The 16,865-nt window shown below is 34.2% G+C and overlaps 1 protein-coding gene across 4 annotated transcripts in view; it reads right to left on the bottom strand.

Annotated features, from left to right (window-relative positions):
* The window catches only part of RICTOR (RPTOR independent companion of MTOR complex 2), a 112,188-nt gene that overhangs the window by 14,914 nt on the left and 80,409 nt on the right, over positions 1-16,865 (bottom strand). For 3 of the 4 annotated variants that reach the window (XM_046671602.1, XM_046671604.1, XM_046671605.1), the window contains 10 exons: positions 16,603-16,767; positions 16,374-16,450; positions 15,844-15,922; positions 9,071-9,180; positions 8,579-8,666; positions 7,250-7,342; positions 6,770-6,876; positions 5,964-6,193; positions 3,473-4,481; positions 3,145-3,216 (listed from right to left, as the gene is read on the bottom strand). In XM_046671602.1, the coding sequence (XP_046527558.1) occupies positions 3,145-3,216; positions 3,473-4,481; positions 5,964-6,193; positions 6,770-6,876; positions 7,250-7,342; positions 8,579-8,666; positions 9,071-9,180; positions 15,844-15,922; positions 16,374-16,450; positions 16,603-16,767 (2,030 nt within the window). The remainder of the gene's footprint in view (positions 1-3,144; positions 3,217-3,472; positions 4,482-5,963; positions 6,194-6,769; positions 6,877-7,249; positions 7,343-8,578; positions 8,667-9,070; positions 9,181-15,843; positions 15,923-16,373; positions 16,451-16,602; positions 16,768-16,865) is intronic. The other variant, XM_046671603.1, reaches the window with a different exon arrangement.

Genomic DNA, 16,865 nt, shown 5'->3' with positions numbered 1-16,865 from the left:
GTCAGGGCAGATCAGTCAATTCCGACTCGTAGCAACCCTGTGCACAGCACAGTGGAACCCTGCCCAGTCTTTTTGTGCCACCCTCTCACCTTCTGGTGCTATATTAGACAATGCTCTGCCACTATTCATAGGGTTTTCACGGCCAATTTTTTCAGAAGTGGGTGGCTAGGTCTTTCTTTCTTCTTCCTAGTTTGTCTTGGTCTGGAAGGTCTGCTGAAATCTGTCTACCATGGGTGACCCGCTGCTATTTCCTTTCAGCATTACAGTAACATGTAGCTGCCACAGTATGACAACTGACAGATGGGTGGTGTAGTTTCCCTGATCCGGAAAGGAACCCCAGCCATGGCAGTTAGAGTGCCGAATTTTAACAACTAGACCACCACAGCAGGCCATCATATAACTAAGGGTACTTATTATTAACCATTTTCATGAAAAATAATTACTTATTCTTTGTGTGACAATCAATGCTTTATCAACGTAAGATTTATGTTAACACAGAAGACAGATACAAAATAGCAAAAATAGTATCATTTGTAAATATTACAAGAGATAGCCTTATATGAAGCACTGACATTTCCATAAGATACACCTCTCTCATATAGATCCTTGTCCACGCAATACGCGTGCTAAAATATTTACTAGACATCTGCTTTGTACATCCAAGGCACCATGCGAGGTTCCACAGCATATATATATATATATATATATATTGCTATTTGGAAACCCAACTCATTTAAAGTGTAATAATGTAGCCTGATATTAAAACAAAGAATTATTTTGTAAAACAAACAAAATACATGCTTAATAAATAGTAGCTATTAATATTAGCATAGCAAAACCACCCCTAATTTCTAGTAATTTCCACCTAAAAACCACTCATAATTGAAATTTACAAATTTCGTAAAATAGGCTGGTGGTTTTTAAATTGTACTCATTATATCTCTCTAACTCCATAAAACCCTTCAAGGACTGCTGGAGTAGAGGAGAAGGAATTACTGGATTATTGGCCTTCCCAGCCCTATTTCAAACAGAACAGTTCCATTTTTATCTATTCTACATACTGGGTTTCCATAGAAATGTTTTTGTGAAGAAAGGGTTTCTCTATTTAAAAAGCACCATTTAAAAAGCTTAAAACCACTGATCTAGTCCAAACTCCACTAGATGAGGCAACTGAGGCCTAGATATTTCAAAATTCATGAACTTTACAACATAGATTTCTAATGGTAAGCAACTGAGAGGTTCGCCTGGCTTTGTTCTGGATTGATGAGGTTTGTAAAGCCGTCAAATTCCAGGCAGAAAAGACAGCATAATTTACGGAACATGGTCCAAGTTCATTCACTCAGGGCCAGTATTAAAACTCAAGATCAAGGATTCCTACTTCAGTGTTTTTTCTTCCATGCTCCAAGGAAATATCTCAGTGAGAGATGATTTTTCAGACTGCTGGATTCACATCAGCCATTATACCACAGGTAACAATATGCCTACTCTTAATTTTATAAGAAAGTAACAACAAAAAAAATCTTCTCGGCCTGGATTCCAAACTATTATTTTAAAGTAAATTTGTAGTTATCTTCCATCATTCTCATTTTCTCTGAATCAACCAAAGGATAGAAATAGGAATAATAAGATTAATGCCAACAATTTTTTCCTACATGGAATCTAAATGCTAAATACAATTTGAAGAATAAATGAAAGATGTGAGGAACATGAAGTTTTGTTATTTCTTCATGCCTTTGTACAAACTGCTCCTATTTCCCTTGAGTGCTTTTTCGATTTTTTCCCCTCCTAAGATATTAAAAACACCTATTCATCCTTTATAATGACAATAACTTGGCACTTTAGGAGCACAATTTCCAAATATTCTTCTCCTGCTCTAAAAGGGAATACCGGAATAAGATCCTAAGAACCCAGACTGGTGAGGAAATAAGTGATTTGGCACAGCTGTCTTTTTTGGTTTATTCTTATGAATATTTAAGCACTACCACTTTTTATCTATGCTTAATCAATTTGGATAGAAATACCTGCTTCAATGAGATATAATAAATTGAACTGGATGGTTCTGAGTTAACAAGACTTCAGCTACTGTACTGAGCTGTAAGATGGTGGTACTTTTACTGCTCATTTCAGTGTGCTCTGTTACTTACTACCCCTGGCTGAATGCTACCAGGCTGTTTCGGTCTTTGAGTTTTCAAATACTTTGTTGTAGTATAAAAGTTTCCTCCTTTGCTACCAATTTTATGAGCTGTCATTTCCTGTTACAGTGTACCTACCAGTAGAAGCTTCTAATTGTTGCTTCTATAGGCCTGAAAGCCTGACACTCAAGCTTGTTAGAAAATATCAACAAACTTTGAGGGTCAGAGGTACCTTTTTTGAATAAAATTCATGAACTTTACTGCATAGATTTATAGTGGTGAGCTATTGAGAGGTTTGCCTGGCTTTCTTCTGAATTGATGTGGGTACCAAAGCTGGTGAGTTCCAGGTAGATGAGATTACTACATAATTTATGAAATTCTACAAAAGGAGATATAATTGATTATCTGCTACCAGGTACCCCTTCTACTAAATGTGTTAAAATTATTGAAACAAAACTGCTTAATAACTTAACATTATTAAGAATTTGGTTATATAAAAGCCAAGAGATTACACTAAAGAAATAACCACCAATAATGATAATGATGATGATGATAACAATAACTAACTTTCATTGAGCGCTTAAGATGTGCCAGGCATTATTCTCAGTATCTGACAAATACTAACCATTTAAATAAATGTAAATGAATAATCTCAAACTAAGAAAGTTTTTAGAAGTATTTGGCCCAACAACAACAAAAAATAGAGAAATTTTTGCAACAATCATATTTAAAATTGCATGTCTTTTAAAGGTAAAATCTAAATTGTTTACTTTGACCGGCTTGATATAATCTTTAGATATGGCATAGAAATCCTCCCCTAAATGTTCTTGAGCACAAGCAAACTGCTATTGCTGATCCTGAGGGCCAAGTAATTCATTTAATGTTCATTAGGTTGCTACTTAATAATCACACCTACTCAAAACAAACCGAAAAGAATTTCACTGAAATTTTGTTATCTTAAAAAAAAAAAAAGAAAAAAGAGGTCAACTTTTGGAGCCTTAAATTGACCTACCTGAAAAGGTTGTTTGTTATTGTAGGTCTTAAGCTCCTGATTCCCCCAACATGCTTCTTTTTAAAATCGATCCTTGCAGAAGCGAGAAATAAATAAAAAAAAAAGCTTGTGACTTGTGTGTCCTTGCAAAGCATATATGTTTACTTTCAGGGCCTAAAGGAGTTTCTTTTCCCCCCTCGCAGCTGCAAGAATCCATTTCAAATCATATCGGGTAACTAGGAGCTTATAGCCTACCATAGTAAACAATTATAATAGGTCACTTCTGAGGTTTATGCAGATGTAAAACCTGGCAACCACTGTTGTTAGTTTTAAACATGTCTTTGCTCACCTGCTTGGTGTTAATCTGGACTCAAAGCTGTTGGCCTTCATGGTGATGGTATCTGTAAACAGCACATCTTTCGCTGGAGATGCCAAAGCTTCAGAATGAGATAAGGATGGATGCATTCTTTGTTGCTGTAATCTTTTCAGTGTAGCGTAGCCAAAGGCATCTCTAGAACTGGTGTAACTAAAGTTACAATCTGCCAGACTTTTAATTGTAGCAATAGAGGGTGCTTTAAGGGACTGTGCTCTTCTAGGAAGGGTATGAGAAGAACCTGGAGGCACCAGGGACACTGAGTTTGATTTGGAGAGAGAGAGATGGTTAGACTGTGGCGTCAAATAGTGGCTTGTCTTAACAGTTTTAGTACTTACCACAGTACTCATACTCCCACAGTCTGTGTCCACAGTTGTAGCATCTACACCTACTGTCTCTCGAGAAGGACTTGAGCTCATTGAACTTATGCCACTTGTTGTAGTGTCTGTATTAAAACTTTGGCTACGTATCTTCATATGTGAGCTTGTTGAACTTTCTACAACTAATCTCTCTCGGCTTGTGTTTTCTCTGTGATTTTCTGTACCAAGACTCTTGGTGAATTTTAAGTCATTCTCTCCAATACTTGGAGTACTACCAGTGTCTTCAATGTGCTTATTCCCAACAAATGAAGTTTCTAATTGTAATGTTTTCTGTACTGTGGATATGGGTGTGAAATCATCACTATGAATAAAGTCAACACTGGGCTCCGTAAGCGTTCTGATCCGCCTGTTGCTTGTCTTATTTTCAGATGACAGTTTCCCTCCTTTTGGATCGCTGCTACTACGATGTTTTTTATTAGGCAAAGTAAGCGAATTTAAAATACGATTTTTCACAAGTTTACTAGAAGCAAAGAATGGGAATGAATTTTTATCCTTTATAGGTCCAGGTCGATCAAAAAACGCTGGCTCTGCATCTTCATTGATGTCAAGGAAAAATGTACTAGTAGAGCTGCTGCCAAACCGGTCATCCTCCATTATGAACATACCTATGATCAAAGGATTGATTAGTAACGGCATGTAAAAAATGACAAACAAAATCATGGTAACTATTAATGACATATTTCAGAAATTTCTGTTTAACAGTCATCTAGGGAAAAAATTTTCAAAAATAAAGGGTTCAGCTGCTGAGTCACATAAAAAGTGCTTTCTTGAGACCCACAGTTTGGACTTGAATAAAATGTAAAACTATGTCATTATGAGGATCTTCTGTTATTTCCAAAGAAAACTATAGGGCTCAATATGGCAGAGCTTACATAAAGTTTCTTTTTATTATTCCAGTGAGTTTCCCAAAACCTCCAAATATTGAGGATAAAATTAAAGGGGAAAAAGGAGACTTGACCATGGATGTTCACTCAGTTGGTACAGATTCCTCGTAGTTTATTCTCCAAATCACAACAAGCAGGAGAAATTAATCTCATAAGAAATGAATCTCCAATTCACAGTAAAGTATCAAGTCATAACATTTTAAATTCATGTTTAAACCAATTATATTTATTTCTCATTTTGCCTTGGGTAGTAAGAAACTTATCTAAATTCAGTGCCTAACTCTAACAAAAGACTCAATATTTTGAGATGCCTAATGACATCTACAGGATTTTATTCTAGTTTTATTTTTTACTTTTCTCTTGAATAATTATAAACTTCTTCAAATATACTTTGAAAGAAGGCAAAATAAAGTAATAAACTTGCATATTGCACTGTATTTCCATATTTTGTCAATTCTAAGATGGACACTTTTCACACTTAGTATCTCTAAAATCAGGATGCATCTTGCAATCAGTGGTATGTCCTAGTTTAATAGGCAGCATTGCTGTCTTCATTTTTAGTGGCACATAAAATACTGGTGCATCTTATAATTCATGGTATCTTAGATCTGATGAAATATGGTTTGATAAATGTTGTACTATCTTCTTAAAAAGAATGACGTCTTAAATTTTGTACACCTAATAGCATTTAGCACAGGGCTTAAAACCACAAACTGTTTTTTATTTAACTGATTTTTGATACTCATATCTTTTAACAGTTTCACTATTCAGTTTTAAAATTTAGCTCTTCTCTCAAAAATGAACATGTGAATATAATATTTCTTAACAAATATATTCTGGTTCAACAATCTCTTTATCTGAAAAATGAGTTAAAAAACCTGTGTAAATGAAGAAGGTAGACAGATAAACATTTACTTATTAGATTTTATGACAAGCAAAAATGGGGAATGATTCTTTTGGTGCATGGTTTATTATTTAACTCTGTAAGTAAGATTTTCCAAAGGCTATTTTGAAAGCAAGGGTAGAAAACAATGTACGATGGTGGCTTTAATCTGTGGTGAAAAGATATGCATTCTCCAAAACGCTGCCAAATTATCTTAGAAAAAAGTAAATTAGGAATATAACAAATACATTTAAATTCTGATATTACAAATACAAACGTTAATTTTGGGTAACTGTGTATGACCTTGTCACAATACTCACTTGATGGTGCAGATTCACTTTCACTATTATGTCTAGAGCTTGTTGACTCGGAGTTTAAACTTAGGGTGCTTGGGATAGAAGAGAGTTCATTACACAGTTGTTCCACATCATCTGGAACCACTGGCCACAGATGTTTGCGACTGTGCCTTACAGCATCCCAGTTGTGACATTTTAGAATATCGCAGCCTTGTTTTGTTTTGGCTATGAGCCCAAGTACATATACACAGGTCCTGTATGTAAAAGATACAGTAATGACAGTTTAGAATTCCAAACTAAGATTTCTTAAAGCTACCACAAAACATTAGTTTGCTATATGTACATTTAAATTTTTTTTAAAAGCCACTAAAAATTGTTTAGCTCGTGGAAAAATGTATTAAAATGCATTAGGAGTAAATTAGAAGCAATAAAAAACATGAAAACCTTCCTAATAAAAATATTAATTACAATGAAATAATTTAAAAGAACATAATGCAATCTCAGAAAAAGAGACATATATTAGCTTTTCTGGGATAAATCTGGAATATTTGGGCTATCGGACTACTGGAATATTTGGACACATGTTACATTTTCACTGTTTACTTGCAAAGTAAACTTCAACATTCTAATGATAAAAATGGAAAGATAATATTAAACAAGGAGGTCCTTGAGATATTTAACTTAATGCATTTAAAAATCTTGTATCATTAGCACTTTCAGTGAATTAACAGTTCTAAAGGACTACATTGTATAATAAAATACTCTTTCCTCACACTCATTTGTGAATAATAATATATACATTAGAAAAATTTCTGAGTTAAATGACATACCCTCTGATGGAAAGAACCTCACACTGTTTCGCAAGTTTTAGTATATCTGGAATTACATTTTCTTCCTGTAGCAAATTGAGACCCCAATTTGATGAGCCAATATTTCCCTGAAAGAAAATAAATCACTTACATCAAATATATTTACCAAAGTAACTATTTCAAGAGATTTGGAAAGTCACCCAAAAAACCAGAAAACACATCCCCATCTATGAGAGAGGAAAAACAAAAATGTGAAAAAAAAACTTCAAATAAGAAATTTTAGGAATTAATGTCCCATTTGTCTTACCAAGAAAACCGATAATTTAACCATCTATTTTCCAGTATAAAAATGATATTTAAGTGGGCAGGAACAATCTTGGTCTTAGAATATTAATCTAAGAACAAGTTCCAAATAAAATGATTTTTATTCATTTAATATTAATGGTAAAATTAGAAAAATCTAAAAATTATGAAGATCTTATAGAAATGTTTATTACAAACCAAGGCCCAAAGAGATGCTTTCAGTTTTTTAATTTCTTCCCATTTATCCAAATCTGGTGTACGAACGTTGTGACAGAGTTCTGTAACAATATTCTAGGGAAAGGGAAAAAAAACCTTATGAGTAACAATATGTTTTTAACGTATTTTCTAATTGCATCTTAAGACCTATGTAAGATCTGCATTTAGTAATTTTTGCATATTTAAAATTCTAAAATAATTTTATGTAAAACTTCTTAAGGAGCAGCATTAGTACATGGGCTCTGAGTTTATATTCTAGAGTCAGCACTTAGTATCTATGTGGCCTTGAGCAAGTTACTTAATCTCTCCAGGCCTGGATTTCCTAATCTCTAAAATAGGGATGATAATAACAGCATCTGTCTCATAAGGTTTGATGATTTAATAAATTATTACATATAAAGTGCTTAACAAAGTACTTAGTACCTAGTATTACAAAAATGTTAGCCATAATTATGATTATTTCTTTTAAATAGAAAATAATTAACTCAAAAGATTTTACCATACTATATAGGTAACGACACTGAGCAAATCATTCAAATTTTTAGTGAATTAAAAAAAAATTAATATAAAGATGTGTGCCCCAATAGTCTTCATAGACATAATATAAAATTACATGAAACTGTAGAGTATATTTATGCAAAACTTTTGCTCCTGAGATGAACACTGATACAAAAGGAACTAAATTGCTAGATTACTATTGTTCAGACACAGACACAAACTTCTATAACTATTCATCTCTAAAATAAGAAAAAGGTTATATTTACTGAAAACATCTAGTTGCAAGACATACTCACAGCCATAAATTCGGCGTGCATACTACATTCAAGAACAACTGCTGCCTAAGCCTGTTACAGTCCATGAAGCACATGAGAACAGTGAAGCACTAACAAAGAGCAACTTACACTTTCAGTTTGTTGCTCACCAAAGATAACAGAATCTGTACTGTGTTCAGTTTAATTTCCCAACAAGAGGAATGAAGAAACTCAGTTTTTCAGTATGTTTTTACTACGGAATAAACTTTTCCAGCAGTCTATGAAGCAAAGACCTCAGACCTTCTGTGGGTTACTTATACTACCTAACAAGTTAGTTATGTAAAGGCTAACACATAAATCAGGGAAATGCACACAAGCCAGTAATATGTCTAAGCAGTGTAAGTGCAGAATGCCTAAGTCAATTTACAAGATGGATACCTTTAAAAGCAATTATGACGTTGAGTTGAAAGTTTGTGAGAAGTTTTGCAAAAATAATACTTTAGCAATATTAACATTTTTTGCTACTATTGTAGCTATTTAAAATTAATTATGTTTTTACCTGTACTTCCAACAAATGACAGCCTGTTTTGTGATGTACCAGTTGTCCATAAAGGTGTACAGGCAGGTAGACATGAGGACGCTGTAATCTAGTATAACAAAGATGATCGATATACCTATTAGCTTATTTTAAATACGCTCATTAAAACAATAACTAGTAATAAAGTAGTAGATAAACAGAATTAGATATAATCTCTCAGCATACATAAAAATACACAGGTTGAAAGGCATGAGGATTTCTCTAGAAAAATAACAGTTTAGCTGGTCTCACAGCAATGGTAACAGAGAAGAAACTAGAAAGACAGACTAGGGTAAGAGCATGGACGGTATCTGAATGCTGTATCAGTGAGTGTATTCACCATGCTATGAACCATTTTAAAAGTACATGATTTAAAACTAATGATTTATTTTTTTAAATAATGATTTATTACAAACTGGTTTTAATTTTATATTTGAAGATCAGCAATAAATTACTCCACTAACTGGACTCTACCTTTGGTTACTCCGACGAACATAGTTATCACCATCAATTGGCTTCCGATAAGTAGTAAGTGCTTCATTAAGTTGTTCCTCAATCAAGTCAACGTATTTTGAATTATATTCCTACAAGATAATATTGTTTTAATTGTATATAGTATCATAACAACATTAACTAAATTTGTAATATGTTAGCTACCTAGCAAATCTTGGAAGCATAAATATGAGAACAGTGAACATCTGTTTAGGAAATTTAAGAAATTTTTGAAAAGGATAGAACAAGGTATTATAAATGTAAACGTTCTATCATACCCAAAGGCTTTCTGCTAATACTTTACCCTCCATTTTCAATTAATATTTCAGGGTCCATATAAGTAAGTTAATTTTGTTTTTCATCTTATTTGAATCCCTTTCTCCATTAAAAAAAAAAAACTAGCTTCTTAATATTAAACACACAACATATTCACTAGAAATTTTAAAAAGAAAATTAACTACAGCAAAATTGGAGGGTACAAAATCAACTTACAAAAATCAGTTGCATTTCTATACACAAATAGCTAACTAGCATAAAGAGAACTCAAGAATACAATCCCATTTACAATCACAACAAAAAGAGTAAAATAACTAGCAATAAATTAAACCAAGGAGATGAAAGACCTATACACTGAAAACTATAAGACATTATCAAAAGAAATCGAAGAAGACACAAAGAAATGGATATTCCAGAATATACATTCCAGAATAAACATAGTTAAAATGTCCATATTACCTAAAGCAATCTATAGATTCAATGCAATCACAATCAGAATCCTAATGACATTCTTCACGGAAACAGAACAAAGAATTCTAAAATTTATATGGAACAACAAAAGACCTCGAATAGCCAAAACAATCCTGAGGAAAAGGAACAAAGCTGGAGGCATCACAATCCTTGACTTCAAAACATACTACAAAGGTATAGTAATTAAGACAGCATGGTACCGGCACAAAAACAGACACACAGATCAATGGAACAGAATTGAAAGTCCAGAAATAAAAACACACATCTGTGGAGAGCTAATCGTCGACAAAGGAGCCAAAAACTACAACAGAGAAAGGAAAGTCTCTTCAATAAATGGTGATGGAAAAACTGGACAGCCACATGCAAAAGAATGAAAGTAGACCATTATCTTACACCATAAACAAAAATTAACTAGAAGTGGATTAGAGACTTGAATTAAGACCTGAAACTATTAAAACTCCTAAAAGAAAATATAGGCAGTACACTCTTTGATACTGGTTTTAGCAGCAGCTTTTCGAATACCATGTCTACTCAGGCAAGGGAAAAGAAAATAAACAAATAGGACTAAAAGCTTCTGCAAGGCAAAGGAAACCATGAACAAAATGAAAGGACAAGCCACCAGAAGGGAGAAAATATTTGTAAATCGTATATCCAACAAGGGGTTAATTTCCAAAATACATAAAGAACTTATACCACTCAACAACAAAGAAACAAACAACCTGATCAAAACATGGGCAGAGAATATAAACAGCTATTTTTCCAAAGAAGATATACAGATGGCCAATAGGCACATGAAAAGATGCTCACGATCATTAATTATTAGGTAAATGAAAATCAAAACTACAATGAGATATCACCTTACACCTGTCAGAATGGCTATAATTTCAAGACAAAAAGTAACAAATTTTGGAGAGGATGTGGAGAAAAAGAAACCCTCGTACACTGTTTGTGGGAATGCAAACTGATGCAGCCACTATGGAAAACAGTATGGAGATTTCTCAAAAAATTAAAAAGAGAAATACCGTATGATCCAGTTATCCCACTACTGGGTATTTATCCTAAAAACCTGAAATCAACAGTTTAAAGAGATCTATGTATCCCTATGTTCACTGCAGCATTATTCACATTAGCCAAGAAGTAGAAGCAACCCAAGTGCCCAACAATGGACGAATGGATAAAGAAGATGTGGTATATATATACATAATGGAATACTACTCAGCCATAAAAAAAGACAAACTTGTCCCATTCGCAACAACATGGATGGACTTTCAGGGTATGATGTTAAGTGAAATAAGCCAGGCAAAGAAAGACAACCACTACATGATTTCACTCATATGTGGAAGATAAACAAATACATGGATGAAGAGAACAGATCAGTGGTTAACAGAAGGGAAGGAGGTGGAGGGGGTGAGCAAAAGACATAAAGATAAAAATTAGACGATTGGTAGCAAGCACAATGAAGCATACATAGAAACTGATAAATAATAATCTACATCTGAAATTACACGTTATAAACCATTATGACCTCAATAAAATATTTGAAAAAATAAAAAAATAAGGAAATTAACTGAGTTCTACCATATTGGCACCTTTTGATAAGCAATAGTATATTTTTCCCCACTAATTTAAATCAGGTCAAATGTAAAAAGTATTTCCAACTAAAACTTGGAAAACTTCTAGTCAAATTCTTTAAACTGGGGCTGGCCCGCTGGCACAGCGGTTAAGTTTGCATGTTCCGCTTTGGCGGCCTGGGGTTTGCCGGTTCGGATCCCGGGTGCGGACATGGCACTGCTTGGCAAGCCATGTTGTGGTAGGCATCCCACATATAAAGTCGAGGAAGATGGGCACGGATATTAGTTAGCTCAGGGCCAGTCTTCCTCAGCAAAAAGAGGAGGACTGGCAGCAGTTAGCTCAGGGCTAATCTTCCTCAAAAAAAAAAGAAAAAAAAATTCTTTAAACTGAGAGTCAAGCACACGGCCATCTTTATTGTAAAAGATCTTCACTTCAAACTGGTTAGAAGGAATTGGTAGAACCTCTTTGGAAAGCAATTTGGCAGTATTTATCAAAAATTTAAATTCATTTTAGTTGTTGTTTTGGTGAGGAAGATTGGCCCTGAGCTAACATCTGTGGCAATCTTCCTTTATTTTGTATGTGGGATGCCGCAACAGCATGGCTTGATGAACAGTATGTAGGTCCGCGCTGGAACCTGAACCTGAGAACCCCAGGCCACCAAAGCGGAACATGCAAACCTAACCACTACACCACCAGGCCGGCCCTCAACAATGAAACTTTAGAAACTTAACCAACAGATATACTTGCAAAAGTATGCAAAGATATATATGCAAGAATACAAATACTATTTACAAAATTAAAAAGTTGGAAACAATTTAAATGCCCATCAAGACAGGAGTGGTGATAAAAATTAAGGTACACTTCATTTAATAAACTACACAGCCTTTCAAGAGAATGAGATACACCTAAATGCATAGCTCTGAAAAGATCTCTCAGATACATTGCTAAATGAAAAAGTTAAATACAGTTTTATCTACAGTTGTAAATAGAATTTGTCTGTATTTTTAAATAAAGAATATGTACTTATAGATGTACAGAACATCTTTGAATGCATACAAAAGAAATTGTCAACAGATATTACTGTCAGAAAAGACAGAAGGGGGCAGGGAGAATTACTTTTCATTTTAAACCATTTTAGACTATTTGAATTCAGTGGGTTACTTTAACTACTTAGAGCCTCTAAAAAACTTACTTTTCCTTTAGGTTCCACATTTATTTTGCAATAGTAATATGAGGTTTTAATTTTATCAGCATACCATAATTATTACTACTGCTACTACCACCACTATACTACCATATTCCCCTCTATACATGAAAACTGAGTACAAAAATCTAATTAAGGCAGGTATTTTGACTATTATGCAGGAGTAGTTACATTCATGTGGTATTACCTGATTAATCTTTTGACCAGTGGCATTCACTAAGAAAACACTAGCAAAGCTCAGAGTATGGTTTATAGCTATGAAATGCACTGAGTTTCTGATGTGGATCATCTTGAGGATTCCGCCCAAAAGGACCTACCTGAAGGGGCAAGAAGACTCCAACTGAGGGGAGGACTTCTAGTTACTGGGGGCATTATAAGTAGGTAGGAGCCATTGCCCTAGTGCAGGGAACTGCAGATAGGAGATCCTCAGTGGTGAGGTCTTTGAAGAATTCATAAAGTAACCCTCAAGCAAAAGAATTAACATTTGAAATCTGACACTCAAAGCTAACAACCCCAGATGACAACTGTACCAACTGAGTAAGACTGTTCATGACCCCTTACCCCTTGTTCCTCCTCCTGCTCCAAATCTGGAGTAGCCCAAAACTTGCAGCTAGTAAATGGGGAAGAAAATGAGAAACAAAGAGTGACGGAATTAACCATATCCTCCCCCCACTGTAGGTTTCTAAGTCTCTATCAGGCCTGGTCTTGGGGAGAGAAGTTTTAAATTGAATGAGTAGATTTTTAATATCCTGGCCTGGATGTTTTATTATCTTGAAAAAGAGGCAGTCTCACTTCATCTTGGCATGCCACAAGCTACTGGGAGGAAATCCAATACAGTGGAAAGAGCATGGGCTTTGGCATCAAAAAGCGCCCCTGTTCTGCTATATTGAAGCTTTGTGACTCAGGATAAATTAGTTTACTTCTCTTAGCTTCCACGTTTTCATTCACAAAATAGAAATAACAGAATATATTTCATAGGGTTGCTGTGAGGATTAACTGAGGTAATACTTGAAAAGCACTAAGTTCAGTGATAGGCAATTAATAAGCTAGTTTCCTTCCCTTTCTCTAATTAATCTGAGAGAGCAGACTAGATTGCCTGTATTTTTAAACCTCCCATTTACTGCCTAACTAACTGTAACTGCAATTCAGCATCTGTTTGTAACTTTCTACTGAAATTGCTCCAGCAAAATTCTCCAATGACCTGTCAAATTTAACAGCCTGTTTTCCAGTATTCATCTTCTGTGACCTCTCTAAGAATTTGTACACCTGGCCTCTCCTTCCTGAAGCATCCTTTAGTGACACCATTCTCGTTGATAATGTTTTCCTCAGTATCCTTGTCCTTTTATTCCCCTTACTAAACCAGAGTATTCCCTGGGGAGCAATTTTCAGCGTGATTTCTTTTTTGTTCTTTACATTTTCCCTTGTGATCTCACTCATTTCTGTTTTTAACTACTACTACTACTGCTGCTGCTACCATACACTGATGACTCCCAAACTGCCATCTTCAGCACAGATCTGAGCTCCAGCTCCATATTTCCAAATGTTTTCTGGATACCAGCACCTAGTTATCCCACAGGTAATACCACTTAAACATATTCAAAATTCATTATCCTCATCCCGCAAAACACATTTTGCAATCACAATCTCTTAATGGTGATCCATTATATACTCAGTCCCTTAAATTAGAAACCTTAAGAGTCAAGTTAAACCCCTCACTCATTATATCCAAGCAGTCCACAAATTCTGTCCATCTTACTTCAGAAATGCCCAGAAAACATGTCCCTGCCTATCCAACCTCATCACCACTGAAGCTCATGCTCTTATCATTTCTTGCTTCTAAATTGTTCTCAATATTCCTACCTTTTACCTTTGAGGAACAAACTTACGCTTCTACATTGTGATCCGTCATGTTTGTAAAGCACAGCTCTATGCTTACTCTTTAAACACTTGTAACAATTCCCCCACTTCCTATAAAATTGAAATTCCCTAGTATGACATAACGTGCCTTATAAGGCCTTCTACAATCTGGTTCTAATTTACCATTCCAGACTCATCTTGCCATTTCCCACTTATCCTAGCCCCAGCTGCATGGAATATGGCTTTCTTCACGAGTCTGTGAAGTTTCAATAATCTATACAGATTATTCTGCTCCCTCACCCTTGAATATCTTTCTTCCAATTTATTTGCCTACTTACTCCTTAAGACCATTTGAAATATCCTATCTTTTCCTGAGCCCATCTAACATTTCTTTTGCTAATCCCTAAGGCAGAATCATTAAATCTTCCTCTGTGTTTCCTTATACACGGCACATGCCTTTGTTATAGCAGTCCTATTTTGTACCTACTATCTGAAAATACTGCACCAGATTTGCTAAGCAATTTCCTAATATTATCATTTGTAATAATAAGCTGACTAATTTTATTATGGTAATTGGTTTAAATATCTTCTACTTAGGAACTAAACTATCACATCTTATCTTAGTTCTCTAATTCACCAATTATTGAAAGGCTTCATGCCTGAAGTTGTATGCTTTCCAGTTAAGTATTTTTAAAAAGTGGGGATCTCTTATGAAATATGGCTCAACATAGGCAATATAAATAATTACCTGAAATGATGGAAAATCTAAAAATCATTTACATTAGGATCGATTATTCCATGAGTTTCTAAGATGCTTTGACATTTTATAATGCTTCAAACAAAATGAAGCCAAAATGATGACCAGCTAAAGAAAAGCTAGGAAGTTATCTAACACCTTCAAATTACTCCCTTCTTGCTAGGTTTCCCTTATTATCTACAACAGCAAGAAGCTGGTCCTCAGATTGATGTAAAGTAGCATCCTAAAATAAAGTTTAATTATTATTATATTTGTTAGAACTGTCCTACAATCTTCCTTCGTTCAGGAAATTGTTTTAGTTTTAGCTTAAAACAGCTATACACTCAAGATTAAAAGAAACGATAGTAAGTAGGGTTGATAAATTATATTAGTAGATGATATCAATTAAGCTGAAAGCAAAATTTCAACAGAATGTACACAAATTCAATAGCTCACTATAAAATAACTGCAGTTTAAAAATATAAATAATTATAAAGAATTTAAGACAACTTCAACTGAATGTTTAAATATTTAACTTCTTTAGTTTCAAAACACTGACATTAAAAAATCCTCTAAATTCACAAACCTATTTCCCAAGACAGAAACATACAAACTGAATCTTATTCAATAGAAAGTTACCTTGTGCCACTTTTCCAATTGTTTTGCTACATATCCCCTTTCATTCAAATAGGAAAACCCTTTTGGAATAGAGAGAAATCTGTAAATTAAAACAAGCAATAGTTTAGCTTTGAGCCTGACAAAAAACGTTTAAGGAGCTAAAATATCTCAAACAAAAAATATGTTTAAGGAGCTAAAAAACTTTAGGAATAACTCCTTCATAAAACTAAAAGGTCAACTATTACTTATTGCTAACTTCAATTACAAATTTCACAATCCTTGTGCAAACACATGGATCCAATCACAGTAAAGAAAATCATGAAAAGCATGAGGAGACATAGAATTGCAAAAGAAGCATTAAGGAAAACGATGAAAAGACAAAGTTTCAGTAGTACAGAATGTCCAAGATTCTAAAATAGGCCTCTTTCAGAGTTAACAGCTAACCTTTTTAGAGTGCTTCCTTTTCAGACTTGAATCCAGCTTTAATATACACTGCCAGAAAGAACACAACAGAAAACATAACTACAAGAAAAAATTTACTGAAAATTTACCTCAGGAGGAGAAGCAAACCCTTGTCCCCAAGGTGGGATAAAGCTGGCTTCATCTGAATAAGAGCATGAAGATTGGCCTAAAAGAAATAATTATTAGACAAATTAACAATTATATAAAGATAGTAAACTCTCTATTTCCAAAATTTCACATAATTCTCTCTCAAAATTGAATATTTTAATAAAAATTCATGTCTAAATATTTTATTATATTAAAAAAATGAACCTTCACCTTGTCTTCACATGCTTCATCAAGGATATCAAGAGCTTCAGAAGAAATTGTTTTGTTTTTATCATGTAGCTGGGTCACTAGTAATTCAATTCCCCAATTATTGAAGAATTCAACATTAGCTCTCAATAATACTCTTAAATGTTTTGTTGCATACAGCCTGCAGGCCTGTAAAAGTAAATGAGAACATTAAAAAAAACAAGCCAAACTTCGCCATGGACAGCCAATTTGACTCTTCTGGGGGACAGTTCTGCTACTTGAAATGG

Source organism: Equus quagga, chromosome 9 (genome assembly GCF_021613505.1).
Source record: "Equus quagga isolate Etosha38 chromosome 9, UCLA_HA_Equagga_1.0, whole genome shotgun sequence".
NCBI lineage: Eukaryota > Metazoa > Chordata > Mammalia > Perissodactyla > Equidae > Equus > Equus quagga.
Note: the sequence above shows the minus strand (reverse complement) of the source record. Positions and strands in the feature narration are given on the sequence as shown.